The 20213-nt window shown below is 40.8% G+C and overlaps 2 protein-coding genes across 2 annotated transcripts; both read right to left on the reverse strand.

Moving 5' to 3' along the window:
* Positions 1-23: 23 nt before the first annotated feature.
* Positions 24-10816, reverse strand: LOC118077505 (vomeronasal type-2 receptor 26-like). The gene is made up of 6 exons (XM_060281205.2): positions 10557-10816; positions 8351-8642; positions 3253-4104; positions 2704-2931; positions 1201-1327; positions 24-925 (listed from the first exon to the last, which is right to left on the reverse strand). The coding sequence occupies exons 1-6, from the start codon at positions 10814-10816 to the stop codon at positions 24-26; spliced, it is 2661 nt and encodes an 886-aa protein (XP_060137188.2).
* Positions 10817-13432: 2616 nt separating this feature from the next.
* LOC118077504 (vomeronasal type-2 receptor 26-like) lies at positions 13433-19141 on the reverse strand. The gene is made up of 4 exons (XM_088655264.1): positions 18293-19141; positions 17783-18010; positions 15421-15547; positions 13433-14334 (listed from the first exon to the last, which is right to left on the reverse strand). The coding sequence occupies exons 1-4, from the start codon at positions 19103-19105 to the stop codon at positions 13433-13435; spliced, it is 2070 nt and encodes a 689-aa protein (XP_088511390.1). The 5' UTR covers positions 19106-19141.
* Positions 19142-20213: the final 1072 nt, after the last annotated feature.

The following is a 20213-nucleotide window of genomic DNA, read 5'->3' on the forward strand; positions in this document are numbered from 1 at the left end:
AAGGAAGAGATGGACACAAGCTTTCATTTTGCTTTCCGTATTAATTGTTCCCTGTTGTTCAGCTCAGGCCTCAGCACAATGATGTAGCATTTTGGAAAAAAGATGCAGCCCAGTAATGCAGCACTGGAACATAAGATGGAGAAGATCTCCACAGCCACCATGTATTTTCCTTTGGTGCTCAAGTAGGTTGGAACAAAGGATAACCAAACACTGCAAAACACCAACATGCTGAAAGTGATGAACTTGGCCTCATTGAAGCTGTCAGGCAACTTCCTGGCTAGGAAAGCCATAATGAAACTGAGAATGGCCAGGAAACCCATATAACCCAAGACACAGTAAAACATGGCAGTTGAACCCTCGTTACATTGAAGTATGATTTTCCCATCCAATGAGTGCATGTCTGTATCTGGGAATGGAGGGGAAATACTCAACCACAGACTGCAAACACCAGCTTGCAGGAAAGTGCAGGAAAGAACAATAGAATTTCCCACTCTTTTGCCAACCCATTTTCTCATCCTGGCACCTGGTTTGCTTGCCAAGAATGCCAGAACCACAGTGATGGTCTTTGCCAATACAGAGGAAAGAGCCAAAGAGAAGATGATGCCAAAAGCCGCTTGTTGGAAAAGGCATGTCACCTTTCCAGGCTGTCCAATGAAGAGAAAGGAGCAAAGAAAGCAAAGGATGAGGGAGGTCAGGAGGATGTAGGTGAGGGTCTGGTTGTTGGCTTTGACTATTGCAGTGTTGTTGTGTTTCATGAAAGTTCCAAGGACTAAAGTGGTGATGAAAGAGAAAGAAATAGCCATGATAACTAAGATGATCCCCAAGTCTTCTTTGTAGGAGAGGTAGCTTAGAACCCTTGGAATGCAGTGAGTTTGGTCCTCTTTGGGGTACTGGCTATCTGGACATTTGATGCAGGCATCCATGTCTTAAAGGAAAAATAAGAAGAGTGAATCATCTGTCTGTAAAAATCAATTCTAATCACTAAGCAGAATATATACTAAGCAGATTCTGAACACTAAGCAGAATACATGTGCTCTTAGTTCTCTTACAAGGCAGCCAAAGATTACTCAGCCTGCCTGGTAATAAAAGTGTTGCATATACTGTTCTAAAAATATTATATCAAAGCAATAAATAGACATTGTATAGATTTAAAAATATGTTAGGAGAATTGCTCAATATCTCTGTCATTATGTCTCCTACCCTTCTGGTGAGAAATCATCCCTTCTGGACATGGAACACAATCATAGCAGCAAAATTTCTCTCCCTCCTTCTTTTTTCTGCTGTAGCCAGGATAGCAATTGTCATTGCACACAGAAACTGGGAGCACCTGCATAGAACCAGGTAGGATTAGCAGCAGGAAGAATTGGGGTTTGGGCTATAGAATGGTGGGCCTCCAAATAGTGAGGCGAGCTTTAGATAATTTATTCATATCTCATCTTTTATTTATTACATGTTTATACTGCCCTTACTCCAAAGATTACAATAGAAAAAAACCAGTGGTGTAATGTGGTTTGCTGCCACGCGGGGTGGTTTATGTGCGTGTATCAGGCACGCAGGGAGCACAGACGGTGAACGGAACCTGGCATGCCAGCCCAGCCTCACTGCTGATGTCGTTGGAGTGATGCCAACCTTGAGTTGCTTTGTGAGACTGATCCCAGCCTCAGAAAGTGGATTGGGGCTGGCAGAACAGCCATGGCGTGAAAAGGACGCAAACCCATGCACCCTTTGATCCCAGCCTCGGCTGTGGCATCCTTCTCATGCCACCGTGTCAGCCCCAAGCCACTTTGCAGTGAATCATTCAGATCAGATCCCAGTCTTGCAATGTGACTCAGAGCTGACAGGGTGGCTTGAGGACCCAAATGCACGCCCCAGAAAAATGCACCCAGGGCAACACCCCGGCAGTCACCCCCTGCTACTCCCAATAAAAACACAGAAATACATACCACAATAATAAACAAAAGTGGTAAACACACACACACAGAGAGAGAGAGAGAGAGAGAGAGAGAGAGAGAGAGAGAGAGAGAGAGAGAGAGAGAGAGAGAGTTTAAAAGGCCATAGATTGTTTATTTAGCCAAAGACATGGGATAAGAGGAATATTTTTGCCTGGTCCCTAAACATACATAACAAGGGCACCAGGTGAGCATCACTTGGGAGTGCATTCCATAAGTGGGAAGCCACCACAGAAAAGGCCTGTTCTCATTTTGCCACCCTCTAGATGTCTCATGGAGGAGAAGAAGGGCCTCAGATTATGATCACATGGTCTGGATTGGTTTATATGGGGAGAGGCATCCTTGACGTATTCTGGCCATGAGCCATTTAAGGCTTTATAGATCAAAAGACAACCACATGGATATCACGTTGCAATAATCTAACCTAAAGGTTACCAGAACACTGAAGGTGTTGCTATAACCTTGTGCTTCAAAAGGAAAACCATAAATAGTGGTGGTGTGTGAACCTTGGTTTGAGCTGCTTTCCCTCTTTGAGGAGTGGGTTTACCAAAGGCAAAAGGAGAGCTAGTTTAGGAAGAGTTTATGTGACTTAGATTCTGAAACATCAGAAATATGAGATTATGCAGGGAAAGTTCAAGTAGGTATCACTGTTCATTATTCATTCTTGACAATGTCACCAAGCATAATTCAGTATGTACTGGCCTAATGGGCAGTTTTTATCTTATATTCCTAATCATTTATCTCTATGACTCACCTGATTAAAGGTTTGGTGCCAGACAATTTGATCATCATGAATCATCAACTCTTTGCCTGGAAGTGTCTGAGGTTCTAGTCTGCCAACTTTCACTCTAATCACCGAGCCATTGGCAAACATCATCCAGTTTGTAACATCAAAACCTGAAACTAATTCTCCATTGTCATCAAAACGTATTGTTTCTCCAGCACTATTATTGAATATGATGCCCCTTAGAAAGTGATGGACCTAGATTGAAAGGAAATTTCAAGGAAAGGATACCTAGGAGTCCAAACTATTTCATTGACCATCACAAAAACCTGTCATACTTTATTAATTGGACATTATATATGGTGACTCTATATTTTTGGCTGATATTTTCCTTCATTTATCCCAATATCAAAATTCCCTATTTTGATATGATGCTAACCTTCATTCTCCAAATAGTTTTATCCAAATATAAAACAACAACCAGAACAGTGACAAATAACCAAACCAATGTTGATAGGATTGCTCTATGAAGACCTACAGTTCCTTTCAGCGCTTGATCATATATTGAGTTTTAATTACCTGCCATGGTTGCACATTCTGAAATAAGAATCTCTCATCTCGCAACAATCTTCTATGCTTCAATCTCAACCTGTATAGGTCATGCAAAGCATGTGCCACAGCATAGACAGCATTGTAGACACTGTAACTATGGCCAGCCATCTTCATTTCAAACAAAATACCAGGAATGCTCTCCAGCTTCTCCTCCCCAGTGCATGTTTCTGTTTCATCTTCCTCCTGCTTCTTTAATGAACAGCTGAATGTCTGTTCCCAGAAGTCCTGGATAAATCCATCTTCTTTCACCCTAAATGGGGTAACCCCCTCAATAAACCTTTGGAAACCTGGTGGCTGATTTGAGTGAGCAGTGAATGTTATGGAACCATGGAAGGTTTGCATATCCCATGTCTTTTGATAGGGCGTGGATGTGAAATCCCAGTGGGATGTAACAACCCACACTTTACCAAGAGGAGGCCATTCCATAATGGGTGTTAGAAACAAAAATATCCTTATAATCTGAAAGGATGGACGTTCTCCATATACAAATATTACATTGGTTTTTTTCTCCCAAAGAACTTCATATTTTCCCCATGGTTGTAATGCCAAGTCTACCATTTTATCTACATAATTCCATTTCGGTAGCCTTAATATGAAGGCATAACAGATGCCATTTTGGGAAAGCATAGGCACCATTGTATGCAAAAACCTGTCTCCCTTGTCATCTTCCACAGCAGCAACTCCAACCCATTTCCATCCAAAATACTGAAGTAATCTCACAACTCCCATTTGCTGGTGGGATTCAGCTGGGACCATTTGGAACAAAAATGGGTATACCATATTGGAACCTTGTGGTGGCAAAAATGATCCATAAGTTATCTGAAATTAAATGTTTAAAAATGGATTAATATTTATCAGAATCCCTGTGCTACACTAGGATTTTTACCTCATCTAGTTCAGATAATTCTGTGAATCCAGAATTAGGCCATTCTCAACTGATGACTCTCTACCTTATATTTCAAGCCTCTACGTGAGGGAGAGGCCTCTTTTCCAAGGTGAAAATTATTTAGCCCTTCGAATAAAACCTTATTTTTATAACCCTGGCCATCTTTCTTGACCCTTATTCATTTATTTGAATGAGATCTTCCTATGGATTCATTTGCATGTGAAGACCCCCTAACCCCCTCCAAAATAAATCACACAGGACACAAAATATTTGTTTAAGAATTTTTTGGCATTAATTTGGCCACAACTTTATTGATTACAGCATGTGAGTGGTTGCTTAGGCATTGGTTCGCACTACCTGAACATGCAAGGCAGGAACGGGACTGACAACTGGAACTTCCAGAGGTCAGTAAGGGAAAACATACTGGGGGAGCACAGGGGCGGATTTCCGCCTCTTAGTTCACCCCAGATGCTCCCAGGAACTCTGGCATAGCCCTACTCCTGAGAGGGGATTGTATACAGGAAATCGAGCCCCTGGATTCCTTTAACGGAATTCCCTAGCAGCAGCAGCAAAAAATGAGGGGCAGGCATAATCCTCTCCACCAAAGAATGAACCAATGCCTAACCGCCAGCCTTACAAAGTTGTGACGATTTGCCACACGGTAGGCAAAAACCAAATGGCACCAGCAAGTGGCAAAATTCCTACCGGGCCCCTGCTCCAAAAAACAGACAACCCCTAGACAGGCATAGCAAGGTCAAAAACACAACCTTAAATTATAGGGAGGGAGGGAGAAAGTACTTCACCTCGTGCAGCTCCTTAAAAAGCCCCCTAGTTGCCAATCAAGTATAATTCTTAGGTAATTTTCACATCAAATACTAGATTCAATTTCTGAATGCACATACTGTAGTGTGGTTGTGCAAAAGTTTTAATTTGCCTCTTCTTAAATTATTTTTGTTACTTTCAGGTCATCTTAAATGTTATTCCAGTCTCTTGACGTGTCAGTAATCCTATGATATCTCAGAATATCATAGGAAACTATTTGAGAAAAAAGTTAACATAAACTGGGTTCAAAACAAAGCCCTGAGCAAAACCTCTCTCAGTTTGATGAGGAGCAATTGTCAAGTTTGTGCAAATCACTCAGCCGAATCCTGGGGTATAAACCATATCAGGATGCCTTAAGCTGATTCACACTGCACACTGGGTGGGTCAGGGTGCCTACAGATTTCTATGAATGGAGTGGCCCTTCCAGAGTTACCCTGGAGTTACATGGCAAAATGGAATTTAAAAATAAAAAATAGAATCAGAAAAGCCAGACTGTCTCTCAAATGTTTCTGAAACAAACAAGAACAAACAGCAGAAATCTTACAAGAAAAATGCCAGGGTGTTGAGAGTGTGATGTATAGTAGAAGAGGAGCGGACCTTTCCTTTGGTCAACAGTACTATACCTTCTTCCAATCCACACCTAAACTCCAGGGTTTTGAGAGGCTGGCAGAGAAGAGTTGTGTTATAATGCTGCAGCTATTACTGACAAATCAATTGAATAGCTCCCTTGCTCCAATTCCAACCCTAGAAAATCTTACCCAACATCTCTTCAATGACAGTGCTTTTGTGAAGAGATAGTGACTTCTTTAAAAAAGTGCTTTCTTATTCTCTTGCTTAACTCCAATTAGTTATTTCCTTGAGAGAACAGTCAACTATAATTGCTGGTTTCTTTGGTGGTTAGATATGATTCCATTCAGTTTATGCCTTGCCTTGCCATATCAATCATTCCCATCCTGACTTTATTTAATAATGATAATAATAATGTGTGTGTGTGTTGTGGGTTGTCTTCTTTTCTTAGTTGTTAGACAGTGGTCTTTCTCTCTCATACACAAACAATTTGGGGTATCACTTTTCTACACAGCTGTATTGTTCTCGTGTCATATTTCTCTCTATGCTGTAACTTATAACTTGTAATAGGTGCTTTGTGGTGCTTTTTTCATAGCTAGTAGGTTTTTTTTTTAAAAAAAATCAATGCTTCCAGTTCTTGCCCTGCCAGCAATACACATTTATAAATTTTCCAATTCCTGCTGCTGCTCTGCCTGTCTACCTCACTGCTTTTTATTTCATAACTGCATTAAGGAAACACCTCTTAGTGACAACCTGCCATTCTTTGACTTGTTGTTGTTTAGTCATTTAGTCGTGTCCGACTCTTTGTGACCCCATGGACCAGAGCACGCCAGGCACTCCTGTCTTCCACTGCCTCCCACAGTTTGGTCAGACTCATGTTGGTAGCTTCAAGAACACTGTCCAACCATCTCATCCTCCGTCGCCCCCTTTTCCTTGTGCCCTCAATCTTACCCAACATCAGGGTCTTTTCCAGGGAGTCTTCTCTTCTCATGAGGTGGCCAAAGTATTGGAGCCTCAGCTTCACGATCTGTCCTTCCAGTGAGCACTCAGGGCTGATTTCCTTCAGAATGGATAGGTTTGATCTTCTTGCAGTTCATGGGACTCTAAAGAGTCTACTCCAGCACCATAATTCAAAAGCATCAAGTCTTCGGCGATCCAGCTCTCACTTCTATACATCACTACTGGGAAAACCATAGCTTTAACTATATGGACCTTTGTCGGCAAGGTGATGTCTCTGCTTTTTAAGATGCTGTCTAGGTTTGTCATTGCTTTTCTCCCAAGAAGCAGGAGTCTTTTAATTTTGTGACTGCTGTCAAGATCTGCAGTGATCATGGAACCCAAGAAAGTAGAATCTCTCACTGCCTCCATTTCTTCCCCTTCTATTTGCCAGGAGGTGATGGGACCAGTGGCCATGATCTTGGTTTTTTTGATGTTGAGCTTCAGACCATATTTTGCGCTCTCCTCTTTCACCCTCATTAAAAGGTTCTTTAATTCCTCCTCGCTTTCTGCCATCAAGGTTGTGTCATCTGCATATCTGAGGTTGTTGATATTTCTTCCAGGAATCTTAATTCCGGTTTGGGATTCATCTAGTCCAGCCTTTCGCATGATGAATTCTGCATATAAGTTAAATAAGCAGAGAGACAATATACAACCTTGTCGTACTCCTTTCCCAATTTTGAACCAATCAGTTGTTCCATATCCAGTTCTAACTGTAGCTTCTTGTCCCACATAGAGATTTCTCAGGAGACAGATGAGGTGATCAGGCACTCCCATTTCTTTAAGAACTTGCCATAGTTTGCTGTGGTCGACACAGTCAAATGCTTTTGCGTAATCAGTGAAGCAGAAGTAGATGATTTTCTGGAACACTCTAGCTCAGGCATCCCCAAACTGCGGCCCTCCAGATGTTTTGGCCTACAACTCCCATGATCCCTAGCTAACACGACCAGTGGTCAGGGATGATGGGAATTGTAGTCCAAAACATCTGGAGGGCCGAAGTTTGGGGGTGCCTGCTCTAGCTTTCTCCACAATCCAGCACATGTTTGCAATTTGGTCCCTGGTTCCTCTGCCCCTTTGAAATCCAGCTAGCATTTCTGTGAGTTCTTGGTCCACATACTGCTTAAGCCTACCATGTAGAATTTTAAGCATAACCTTGCTAGCATGTGAAATGAGCACAATTGTGTGGTAGTTGGAGCATTCTTTGGCAGTGCCCTTCTTTGGGATTGGGATGTAGACTGATCTTCTCCAATCCCTGGCCAATGCTGAGTTTTCCAAACTTGCTGGCATATTGAGTGTAGCACCTTAACAGCATCATCTTTTAAAAATTTAAATAATTCAGCTGGAATATCATCACTTCCACTGGCCTTGTTATTAGCAGTGCTTTCTTTGACTTAGGCGTATGGAAAATAGAGTTCCAGAGATTCTTCAGATGATTCATTCCTTTAAAAAACTTCATGAAATATGAAGATGTTAACTGTAAAAAATTCTTTACATGAAAAAGCTAAATTTAAAGACAGTTAGAATAAACAAAACCACCCCTTGAGATACCTGTCTTAAGTTTGCCCAGAATCAGATTTTGTTGTTGTTGGGGGCATTCACAGCCCTAGTGAAAGAGCAATCCTTCAGTAAAGTTTCCAGTTAGGAATGAATGATTCTATCTTCTAGTATTATTAAGCATGCATTTAACCAGTTTGCCTAGCAAAACAGTATGAAGATTTTGGTCAAATGCTTTCTAAATTTCAAGATCTGATGCTACTATTCTGAAATCTCCATTCCCTCAAGCCCCCAGCTTACCTGTGGAGTCTTCTGGATTGTTGAAATGGCAGCTATATTGACAGAGGTCTCAGAGAAACATCCTCCAATGATAGCTATCAGATTGTTCTGGCTGTGACACCTGAAGTTGGGGACAAGCTTCTGTTGTGTTGAAAGGAGGCTCAGAGTGGCCTTATAGGTCATTCTTGCTGTCATGTAGCTATTGAGGATGTGGAAACCCAGAGAGATATTTGGCAAGATTGTGGGATTCTCATTTATTTCTTTGACAGAAAATACCAAGGCCAGGATGTGCTGGTAGTTCTTAGGCACTGAACTGTAATGAGAATGACAAATGTTTAATAAAGCAACTACAATAACAAAAAATAATTTGTACTCTTCATTCATTCATTCATTCATTCATGGGCTTCCAAGATTGAGGCAAACCTTAGGACCATAAATTACAATAGACTGAAGAAGAACTGACACCTGAAAGTGATATTTCTTGCATGGAAAACTAAGGAGTCTAACTGTTTTGAGATCACTCTAAAGCTTAATAAAACATTTGCTATGAAACATTCATATTTCTCTATTGTTGTGCACTCTAATATATTTGTGAGAATTTTTCTTTAATCTCTCCCAAGTGACATTTCTAATGTTCAGCTCAATATACTGATTGTCTCTTTAACAAGCCAACAGCTTTGATGAAAGAAGCAATATAGAATATCATTTAGTCACTTCAAGCAACCAATAAAGAATCATTTATATTATCTGAAATCTGAGATATATTGATATAATATATCCCTGTTTAGGGAAGCTTTTAATCTTTAAGAAATTAGTGTATTTTAATATTTATGTTGGAAGCCGCCCAGAGTGGTTGGGGAACCCCAGCCAGATGGGCGGGGTATAAATAATAAATTATTATTATTATTATAACTGAAGGGCACTTAGCATAAGGAGAGGAACTGGGAGATTATATTGGAATCTTACAATATAATCTTACAGAGTAAATCTTACCATTTTTTACAAATTCACAATACACCAAAAATCTTACTGAAGTGCATGATTCCTTTAGGTCAAGTCACAAGCTACTTTCTAAAATCCACATATCCCTATGATATTTTATTTGTGCAGCATAAATTTTTAAAGTTTGAAAGCAAAATTTGCTCCCTCTTTACTGTGCTGTCCATTTGAACAATATGTAGCCATTTTTGCTAGGAAAACTGTAGGCGTGGCATTAATAGGAAGAATGTATGTCTCAAATAGAATAATAGAAAATAAATGGTTAAATAAATCTGAAGTGTGGAAGAACATGAGAGAAGGCAGTGATGGAGACAACTATGGGAACAAAGTGAGGGGAAAACAAAAGTGGCAAATTCCTCTGTAAGGGGGACTCCCTACAGGGAGCCAATCCCCATCATTCTAACGTCCACCTCATCAAGTACAGAGAGCTCCAGTGGTTCTGAAGCAGCCAGAGGGGGAGGAGGAGTCTCGGAGAGGGAGAGAAATCAGAGGGAAGGACAATGGGAAAGCTCAGAGGCAGAGGGAGGCAGGCAGATGCTTGCAGAGCCAGGGAACCGACTGCTGAGGGAGGAAACTGAAAGGGCATCACTCCTTCTGGCGCCAGAAATGAGGAGAGCACCACAACGCAGGTCAAGGGGGCAGCGTTTTGGGGTGCCCAAACTACTTTGCTGGCGTAGGAACAGATGTATGCCATTGCCGGATTCTGATTCGGGATGAGAGGTCATGTTTTTTAGCTGTCTCTACACTTTAAATAATTAGCACAATAAATGTCTTGAAATACAAACTGGACTCAAGCGGAGTTACTCTAGAGTAGCCATGACGACCCTCTGACATCCTTTTTTTCCATTAATAAAGATATTATCTTTTGAAAACCTCTTATTTTTTATATTAACCCATGCATATATAAATATAAGAAGTAAATAGGTAAGGAAAACCGTGAGCATAATCCACCATGTAGTTATTCAGCAAAAGCCCAATAGAAATGCATAGGTTCCATTCATTCCTTGGCAGCTGTGAAAGAAAATAGTGATTCCTATCCAGCAACAACTTAAAAAAAACATGGTAAAAGGTAAGGCAAAGAATGGTTACCAAGAAGGAAGTTTGATCAAATTCCATTATCCTCATACCAGTATATAAATTCTTATTGATGCACATTGTTATACTATGATATGCTTTCCATTTTAATGGTCCAAGCATTTTACAGAATGAAAGAGAGAGAATGCCTTACAGAGGTTCATCGAACAACATCTGGGCAGGCAGTTCTGTGAAATGGAGGTTATCGTAGTTGAAGAGGACCTGGGAAACCATCTCCCCAATGATGAGGTCACCTGGCTGGTAAAATTTATGAGGAATAGGGAGAGGATCATCATATATGCTACAGTTTATAGAATGTGTCTTGCACACAGTGTGACACAGCAGTACAAGGAGCAGCACCACTATAAGCATTGCCCTGCTGAAAAAACTTTGCATCCAAATGTCGATTCCCATGTTTACATCTATAACACGGTATTATAGCTATTATCAGCTTCCCTGCAGGTTTCCTTGAATTGTGGCAGATATTTCCTAAGATGCAAACACCACTATTTCCTCGGCTTATATTCTTCTGTGTTCCTCAGTGTTCCTGAAGAGTGTATTTTATTTACTGCCTCACATTTCCCTCTGTGGACGAGTAATTTCAAATCTCCACATATACTTGTTCAACTAAACATATCAATGCTATTTTCTTAATGTGCAAAAGAAAAATTGTGGAAAACTGAAAATTCCCAGTGCATTTGTCCACACGAATGTGAGTTTTATTACAGTGAGGCTTTGATACAGGAGCTGTTCATAGGAATGTGTCTAATCCGCACCAAATTCATGAGTTGTAACCAGTAAATATCCCAGAAGTGAATGATTTAATGGGCAAAGTACTCACAGTATACTTTTGGTGGTTAAAATAATGTCAGAATAATGTGGTGGGAAACATACCCTAACATGCACAGTATATAATCCTAAAAGAAGAAGACAGAGCCCTGCCTAAGCCTATATCCAGTGCTCAGTTACACAAGGGTTTTATACCTTTTTCATATTCAGGTTGTTGCTAATGACATTTGTATATCCGTTACGTAAAAGGCTGGAAGCCATTAATTTTGACAATTATAGGTGTGATGAGCATCTCCCCAGAGGACTGATGTTTTTTGAAGTTGAATCATAGAAGGTGCAAAAAACGCATACTATTATTAACCTTTCCGCAGATGATATAGTTCTCATGTTATCAAAGCTGGAATGGGCAATACCTTAAGTTCTGAAATAATTGAATAATTCTGGCAAAGGGCCAGGCCTAAACATCAATGAAACCAAATCTGAACTTATGTACCGTATATGTACCGTCTTTGTTACCACAGTCTCAAGCTTTCAAACAAAGCATTGCAGGTTTTTTAATCTGTCGTCAAAAGATGAAATACAGTGGTACCTCTGGTTACGAACGCTTTGGGTTACGAACTCTATTAACCCTGAAGTAGCTGCTCCTGGTTGCGAACGTTGTCCCAGGATGCGAACGGAAATTGTGCACACAGTGGAAGGCCCCATTGGGGAAAGCACGCCTCAGGATAAGAATAGTTTCAGCTTAAGAACAGACCTTCGGAATGAATAAAGTTTGTAACCAGAGGTACCACTTTACCTGGGAATATTCATGACAATAAAACTTTCACCCTTTAAGGAAAGCTAATTTTGAGTGCTTGCTATCACAAGTTAGGCAGGAATTGAAATCCTGGGAGGGTCTAAATATTTATTGCTTGGACCGCATTGCAGCTGGGAAGATGTCGCTATTCCCCAAGTTCCTCATCTATTTCAGGTCCTGTCAATAACTATAATGCCTAAACAACTCAAAGCTTGGCGGAAAGCATGGTACTCCAGAGAATGGACAATAGTCCTGGCTGAAAAACTGATGTTCCAGATTGTGTGACCAAAGGGAATTCTTACCCCCATCTTTTCTACAATGTGTGTCAACTGTTTTGGGGTTTTATGAGCTAAAAAGATTTTTTGGGAGTGAACTGTAAGAATTTGATTTGGTATTTTTAAGCAGTGTGGTTGATGCATTGTGCATTATGTTGTTTTATGTGTGATGTGAATAAGAATAATACTAAAACTTTTTTTATAAAAATACACACAAAGTGATTCCAAGAAAGGCAAGGAGGCAAGGATAGCATAGCACCAGAGAAGAAGGTGATGGCACTGAACATTGTAACAAGGGGCTAACATAAAAAACTTTAGTATTGATTTTTTAAAGAACTATACTACTTGATATGCGGTGCTTAATATGGTGCTATTCAACTGCTAGGCAGTGACTGCAAACCAGCACATCTCTACCTGTAGGGCAGATGTTCATGACTTGGTCAAATTGTCCTTATACTTCACAGCAGTATTCTCTTTCCTTCAAACTGCCTTTGCATATTCCAAATTGTCCTACATATTTTGTCAGTGTTTGAAAAAAAGGGAAAATGTTCTGACCTCTTTGCCTCTTTTGCCTGGTCCTAGTTGGCACAAAGAGTTCTTGAGAAAGAGTACTTTGCAGAATGCTGCTTTTATTCTTAAAAAAAGTCTTCTGCAACCACAATCAATAGCTTTATACATACCAAACACAACCAGCTATATATACAGGCATATGCTGGTGAAAGGTTACATGAATCATGCAGGCTTTGCTGATTCATTGTAGGCTGCTGACTCAGTTCCTTTTGTATTAAAGAAACAGCGGCTAATTTTAAGCCGTGACATGTTTATCAGAAGATATAAACTTTTTATGAGCCACTATAACACATTTAGTTTTAGAACGTCCAGCTGCAAAAGTGAGCAATTAAATACTGTTTGTAGATATATTTTTTAAATGTTCCAACTTTGTAGGCATAACTTGGAGAAAATACCTGGCACAATTTTAAATGAAGATGGCCCCCTTATCAACCACATCACTGCATTTCATGTCTGAGGTGGGTTCAAGTCTTTCACAGGAATTAAAGCAGAGATGTCTGCACCCTTACTTGAATTCTGTTGGGATCTCTACCAACACATTATCCCTCCTCCTCCTAGCCTCAATATGAATTAAAAAACAAAGAGATACACATATATATTTCATTTTATTTTCCTTATGAGATGTTCCCTGCTGTTCAGCTCAGGCCTCAGGAGAATAATGTAGCATTTTGGGGAAAATATGCAACCCAGTAATCCAGCACTGGATGATAAGATGGAGAAGATCTCCACAGCCACCGTGTTTTTTCCTTTTGTGCTCAGGTAGGTTGGAATAAAGGATAGCCACACACTACAAAACACCAACATGCTGAAAGTGATGAACTTAGCCTCATTGAAGCTGTCAGGTAACTTCCTGGCAAGAAAAGCCACAATGAAGCTGATTATGGCCAGGGAACCCATATAGCCCAAGACACAGTAAAGCATAGTAGCTGAACCTTCATTACATTGCAGTATGATTTTCCCATGCAATGAGAGCATGTCTGTATCAGGAAATGGAGGGAAAGTACATAACCAAAGAGTACAAATACCAGCCTGAGCAAAGGAGCAACAAAGAACAATAGAATTTGCTACTCCTTTCCCCATCCATTTCCTCATCTTGGCCCCTGGTTTGGTTGCCATGAATGCCAGAACCACAGTGATGGTCTTTGCCAGCACTGAAGAAAGGGCCAAAGAGAAGATGATGCCAAAAGCTGTTTGTCGGAGAATGCAAGTCACCTTTCCAGGCTCTCCAATGAAGAGCAAGGAACAAAGGAAGCAAAGAAGAAGAGAGACAAGGAGCATGTAGGTGAGGGTTCGGTTGTTCGCTTTCACTATTGGGGTGTCCTTGTGTTTAATAAAAGTTACAAATACAAAAGCTGTGATCAAAGAGAAAGAAATAGCCAAGGTAGCTAAGATGATTCCTAGGTCCTCTGTGTAAGAGAGGTAGCTTACAACTCTTGGAATGCATTTAGTTTGGTCCTTGTTGGGATACTGATCTTCTGGACATTTAACACAGGCATCCATATCTGAAAAAATGAAAGAGGCATTTATTTATATTAAAAAGCAGCAGTGGTTATATTTTCAGGTGTCAAAATGCTGATGATGCCTTAATCAAGCTTAAACAATGCACCTGTATGAAGAAGGGACAGGATATGTTACTCCATATGGCTAGCAGTGCTCGTTGAGCTTTGTGAGTTTAGAATATTTAGGCCAGGCATCCCCAGACTTCGGCCCTCCAGATGTTTTGGACTACAATTCTCATCTTCCCCAACCACTGGTCCTGTTAGCTAGGGATCATGGGAGTTGTAGGCCAAAACATCTGGAGGGCCGCAGTTTGGGGGTGCCTGATTTAGGCTGTCATTTGGGATCAAAAAGAGCATCTGCTCTGTGTTGAAGCTCACTTCTTTCACTTTGCTTAATTTTGCCTTGGCTTGAAGTTTCTCACACACACGTGGGCATGAGCGCGCACACACACTTGTTCCAAAGCCTTTAGGGACTCATTTCCATTTTTGGGGTTTATTACTTTGAACTTGTCCAATCTGAAATTGTTTGGGCTTATTCCTTTCTAAGGAAGTTCTCCTTCTCAGTAGTGGCACCCGCCCTGTGGAACGCCTCCCACCAGATGTCAAAGAGAACAACAACTTCCAGACTTTTAGAAGACATCTGAAGGCAGCCCTGTTTAGGGAAGCTTTTAATGTTTGATGGACTACTGTATTTTAATATTTTGTTGGAAGCCATCCAGAGTGGCTAGGGAAAGCCAGCCATATGGGCGGGGTATAAATATTATTATTATTATTATTATTATTATTATTATTATTATTATTATTCAAAATGGATCTTAGCCTTTTGATTTCTGTGTCATCACCACCCTGTTTCCTATTTTCACTGCAATGAATAAATAAATATATTACTTTATGGAAATTGTTTGGTACATCTGTACATTATGGTTAGATCTACATAGCGATAAAAACACTCTGAAAATGTTCTGTAAAAAGCAGTTGATATTGAAAATATCATTGAGTTGTGATTTCACCTGCACTGCTGTCACAGTGTTATAACACATTTATAATGCTGTATTTTGACTAATGTAGCTGAATCCATATGTCTCCTACCTATTTTGCTGGAGATCATTCCTTCTGGACATGCAACACAATCATAGCAGCAAAATTTCTCTCCCTCCTTCTTTTTTCTGCTGTAGCCAGGATAGCAATTGTCATTGCACACAGAAACTGGGAGCACCTGCACAGAACCGTGAAGGGTTACCAACAGTACAAATCGGGGTTTTGGTTATAGAATGGTGGGCCTCCAAATAGTGAGGAGAGCTTTAGATACGGGGTACTTTATTTATATTTCATCTTTTATTTATTACGTGTTTATATTGCCCTTACTCCAAAGATCACAGAGTGGCTTACAATAGAAAAAACAGTGGTGTAATGTGGTTTGCTGCCACCCGGGATGGGATGTCTGCATGTATCAGGCAGGCAGAGCGCACAGAGGCTGAACGGAACCTGCCATGCCAGCCCAGCCCTCACTGCTGATGCCATTGGCGTGATGCCAGCCTTGAGTTGCTTTGTGAGACTGATCCCAGTCTCAGAAAGTGGTTTGGGGCTGGCAGAGCAGCCCTGGCGTGAAAAGGACACAACACCCATGTACCCTTTGATCCCAGCCTCGGCTGTTGCATCCTTCTCATGCCACCGTGTCAGCCCCAAGCCACTTTGCAGTGAATCATTCAGATCAGATTCCAGTCTTGCAATGTGACTCGGGGCTGACAGGATAGCACGATGACCCAAACACCCCCCCCCCAGAAAAATGCACCCAGGGCAACACCCTGGCAGTCACCCCCTGCTATTTTCATTGCACACAGAATGTGGTAAAGAAACAGGAAGTATGATTAGCATAGGAGTGCATTTTTTTCAGGATGGTGGATCCACAGGTAGTGGGCTGGTTACAGAGAGTCATTAGCGATGCCAGCAAATTATTGGTACTCTCAATTTCAGTATGGAAAGAAATGCCACAGACTTTTGGAAGACTCAACAATGCAGGACTTCAGATCACATAGTCTAATAAAGCTGTTTTACAAAGTGGATAAAAGAGTAGATAAAGCCCAAACCTGAGCAGAGCTGCTCTCTCCAGACCTAACCAGAATTACATCTGAGTAACAGGTTTCATTACTAAGAGTAATGCTCCAACTCTGAAGATGACCATTTAAAGTAACTGCTGCCCTGATGCCCAGGATATAGAAATATCTAGGGAAGTGATAAAGGTACTTTGCAGATGAGACTTAATTAATTATGTAAGGATAGATCCTATGACTTTCTGAAGGGTTATTGATGGTTTGGAATATGATTTTTCAAATACCTTGATGTAACATAGCAGCAATTTTAAAGATGACTGTTGGGGGGGGCATTTCTTGGCAGGGGCGTAGGAAGATAGGGGCGGATCGCCCCGTCAACGCGATCCCAGGGGTGCCATCGCTGCTGCCCTCCCCGCCCCCCAAAAGCACATCCTGCCCCTGTGCACAGCACGCCCCGCCCCAAAACATGCACCATGTCACTGCGCACGGCGTGCCCCACCCCCAAAACATGCGCCGCGCCCTGCCCCCAGAATGTGTGCCACGTCACTGGGGACAGTGTGCCTGCTCTCCCCCTGGTGGTGGAGCATGAAGCTCCGCCACTGTTTCTTGGGTAACTTGTATACTGAAGGAAATGCGATCATGAGGTTAGAAAAATAAATAAAGGAACTACCGTATCAGTTAATTTGGAAGCAGTAGAAAAGTTTGATATCATGACACTTTGATTATACATTGAGAAAGAAGAGGAATATGATTATACATTCAGAAAAAAGAGGAATAATGGCGGGAACCCTAAGAATAATTCGGTACCTGAAGAGATGGTAAAATGATGAATTGGCATTTTCCCTCTTATACTTGAAGGAGCGTCCCCACCCCCAACATTCAGCTCTGGACACTGAGGTCCAGCATCCATCAGATGTCAAGGAAATAAACAACTATCTGACTTTTAGAAGACATCTGAAGGCAGCCCTATTTAGGGAAGTTTTTAATGTTTTATGTTTTATGGTATTTTAAATATTTTGTTGTAGGCCGCCCAGAATGGCTAGGGAAACCCAGCCAGATGGGCGGGGTATGTATGTATGTATGTATGTATGTATGTATGTATGTATGTTTGTAGAAAGAAAGAAAGAAAGAAAGAAAGAAAGAAAGAAAGAAAGAAAGAAAGAAAGAAAGAAAGAAAGAAACCTTAGCATTATCATATATCCAAGCATTTGCCAGGGAGAAGCTTGCAGCTGATCAAAGTCACATAGAAGCAATGCAGGGAGAGATCAAGACATGGAAGAGCTATACATTGTGATTTTTAAAAACAGTGTGTGTAGAATCTTCCTTAAGTGTAGTTGTAGACAGGTATGAGTTACTTGTACTAAGGTAAATATATTATGTGAATGTACCTTATGTCTTACCTGATTAAAGCCATGATGCCACATAATTTGGTCATAATTAATCATCAGTTCACTGCCCGGAGGAGCCTGAGGTTCTAGCTTTCCAACTTTTACTCTGATCACTGAGCCATTGGGGAACATCATCCAGTTTGTAATATCAAAGCCTGCAACTAATTCTCTATTTTCATTAAAGTGGATAGTGTCCCCAATACTGTTATTGAATAGGATGCTTCTTAGAAAATGATGAACCTAGATTCAAAATGAATATGAAGAATGGGGTAACTATGTTTTAAACGATTTCAATGAGATTCACAAAGTGCTTTTAAACTAACAATATTGAGTTTTCATTCTTACCTAAGAATAGTTGCAAATCCAGAAATACCCACCTCCCACATTTAAAACTGTGTTAATACACAACAACATCCATGAAACAACTTTAGTAGACTCTTTCGTAAAACTGTTCCTTTTACCTCTGCATTAAAAGCTAGCTTACCTTCCCACCACCCTTTTAAAAAATAGAATTATAATTACCAGCCATGGTTTCACATTCTGTAATAACAATCTGTTCCTTTTATCTAAACTTCTACGCTTTGAGGTGGATTTGTAAATGGCTTGCAAAGCATGTGCCACGGCATAGACAGAATTGTAGACACTGTAGCTGTGACCGGTCATTTTCATTTCAAATAAAATTCCAGGAATGCTCTCCAGCTTTTCCTCTCCAGTACAGGCACTCTCCTCATCCTCCACAAGCATTTTTAATGAACAGCTGAAGGCCTGTTCCCAGAAGTCCTGGATAAAACCATCTCCTTTTGACCAGGAAGGATTTATTGTTTGAATGAATTTTTGGAATCCTAATGGCTGATCCGAGTGAACTGTGAAGAATAAGGATCCATGGAATGTTTGCATTTCCCAATTCTTTTGAAGGGACATCGATATGAAATCCCAGTGAGATGTAATAATCCATACTTTCTCCAGAGGAGGCCAGTTAGTGAAGGGCATTAGAAACAGCAATATTCTCAAAACTTGAAAAGATGGGTTTTCTCCATATATAAATAATACATTTGCTTTTCCCTGAATGATGGTTACATAGCTTTGCACATGCTCCAGAAACAACTCTATCAGTTTCTCTACAAAACTCCATTGTGGTAGTCTAATTACAAATGCAGAACAGATGCCATTTTCAGAAAGCAAAGGCAGCATTGCCTGCAAAAATCGGTCCCCTTTGTCATTGTCCACAGCCAAGAGCCCAACCCATGTCCATCCAAAATGCTGAAATAACCGGACAGCTCCCATGTACTGGTGGGCTTCATTTGGGACCATGCGGTACAAGAAAGGGAAATACATTTTCTCATCCCGTGATGGTAAAAATGTTCCGTAAGTGAGCTGAAAGAAAAATTAACACAATTTTTCAGATGAAGAGAATGTTATATCTTAGAATAATAGAGCATCTTCAGCAGATGTTGACCTAGCTTCTACTTGAAGACTTCTAATGCAGGAGAGCTTAAGTACTACCTATGATTGGTTCCACTTGTCAACTTCATTTACTATTAAAATGGTTCTACTAATGATGAAACAAAATCTAGTCATGTCAGAGAGATAGTCTAGAATTACATTTTGCCTGCTATGTAACAGGTATTCTGGTTTTCACATCCCCTCCTCAATTTCTATTTTTCATGCACAGAACCTCAAATGTAGGATAGGATCTGGTGTTTAAAAATCAGCTCCTGCCAGTAGCTTGGATTGGGACAGGCCAAATATTGCTCACCTCAGTTTGCCAGAGAGATTCCAGTCACATGGACCAAAATCATATTGGGTCTTCTCAGCTGGTAAAATTCTGTGTGCATTCCTCAGCCCGTGTGCTGGGTTGAGTTGTATCAAAAATAACACCGATATTCAAAAAAGGGAAAGCCACATTGCCACACCAATCCAGTTTACATGTTGTAATCAATAAAGATTTGACCCACATCAACCTTTTGGTCATTCCTGTGCTGACATAATGGGCCTGACCCACAACTAGAGCCAGGTTCTTCATATCCAGATAAGGTTTTGTAGTTTGGCTATAAGGCAAAGCTGTTGCAAGGCCCTCAATACCACTTAAGCCACCTGAGCCATAAATAACAACACTTGATCCAGGATGACCACCTAACTCTTCCCAATGTTTCATAGGGAGAATAATTGATCTCTAGAGCAGGGTACATACCATTCAGGTAGACAGCAGAACCACCCACAAGCAGAACCCCCTTCATGTTTGGATTAACCTACAACTTTTTGGTCCTCCTCTAGTTTCTTATTGCAACCAGTCAGCAATTTGGCATATCCACCACCTCACCGGCAAATTTCAATTTTACCCCTGCATTCTGAGGTGTTAATTTTTCTTCCCAGTTTTATGACATAGGAATCGCTTCCACCTCCTCATCTAAGTCACTGAGAATTATTGGGGTTTTTTTGGGGG

Source organism: Zootoca vivipara, chromosome 12 (assembly GCF_965207765.1).
Source record: "Zootoca vivipara chromosome 12, rZooViv2.hap1.1, whole genome shotgun sequence".
Classification (NCBI taxonomy): Eukaryota; Metazoa; Chordata; class Lepidosauria; order Squamata; family Lacertidae; genus Zootoca; species Zootoca vivipara.

What these genes read in the sequence shown, in the direction of transcription:
- LOC118077504 (XM_088655264.1), bottom strand. Translation starts at nt 19,105, where the DNA reads ATGTATTTCCCTTTCTTGTACCGCATGGTCCCAAATGAAGCCCACCAG. An exon ending in GGCATCATGGCTTTAATCAG is followed by an intron (nt 15,548 to 17,782) that starts GTAAGACATAAG and finishes GGTTCTGTGCAG; the next exon opens with GTGCTCCCAGTTTCTGTGTG. An exon ending in AATGATCTCCAGCAAAATAG is followed by an intron (nt 14,335 to 15,420) that starts GTAGGAGACATA and finishes TCATTTTTTCAG; the next exon opens with ATATGGATGCCTGTGTTAAA.
- LOC118077505 (XM_060281205.2), bottom strand. Translation starts at nt 10,816, where the DNA reads ATGGGAATCGACATTTGGATGCAAAGTTTTTTCAGCAGGGCAATGCTT. An exon ending in AGAATGTGCAACCATGGCAG is followed by an intron (nt 2,932 to 3,252) that starts GTAATTAAAACT and finishes CTTTCAATCTAG; the next exon opens with GTCCATCACTTTCTAAGGGG. An exon ending in GATGATTTCTCACCAGAAGG is followed by an intron (nt 926 to 1,200) that starts GTAGGAGACATA and finishes TTTTCCTTTAAG; the next exon opens with ACATGGATGCCTGCATCAAA.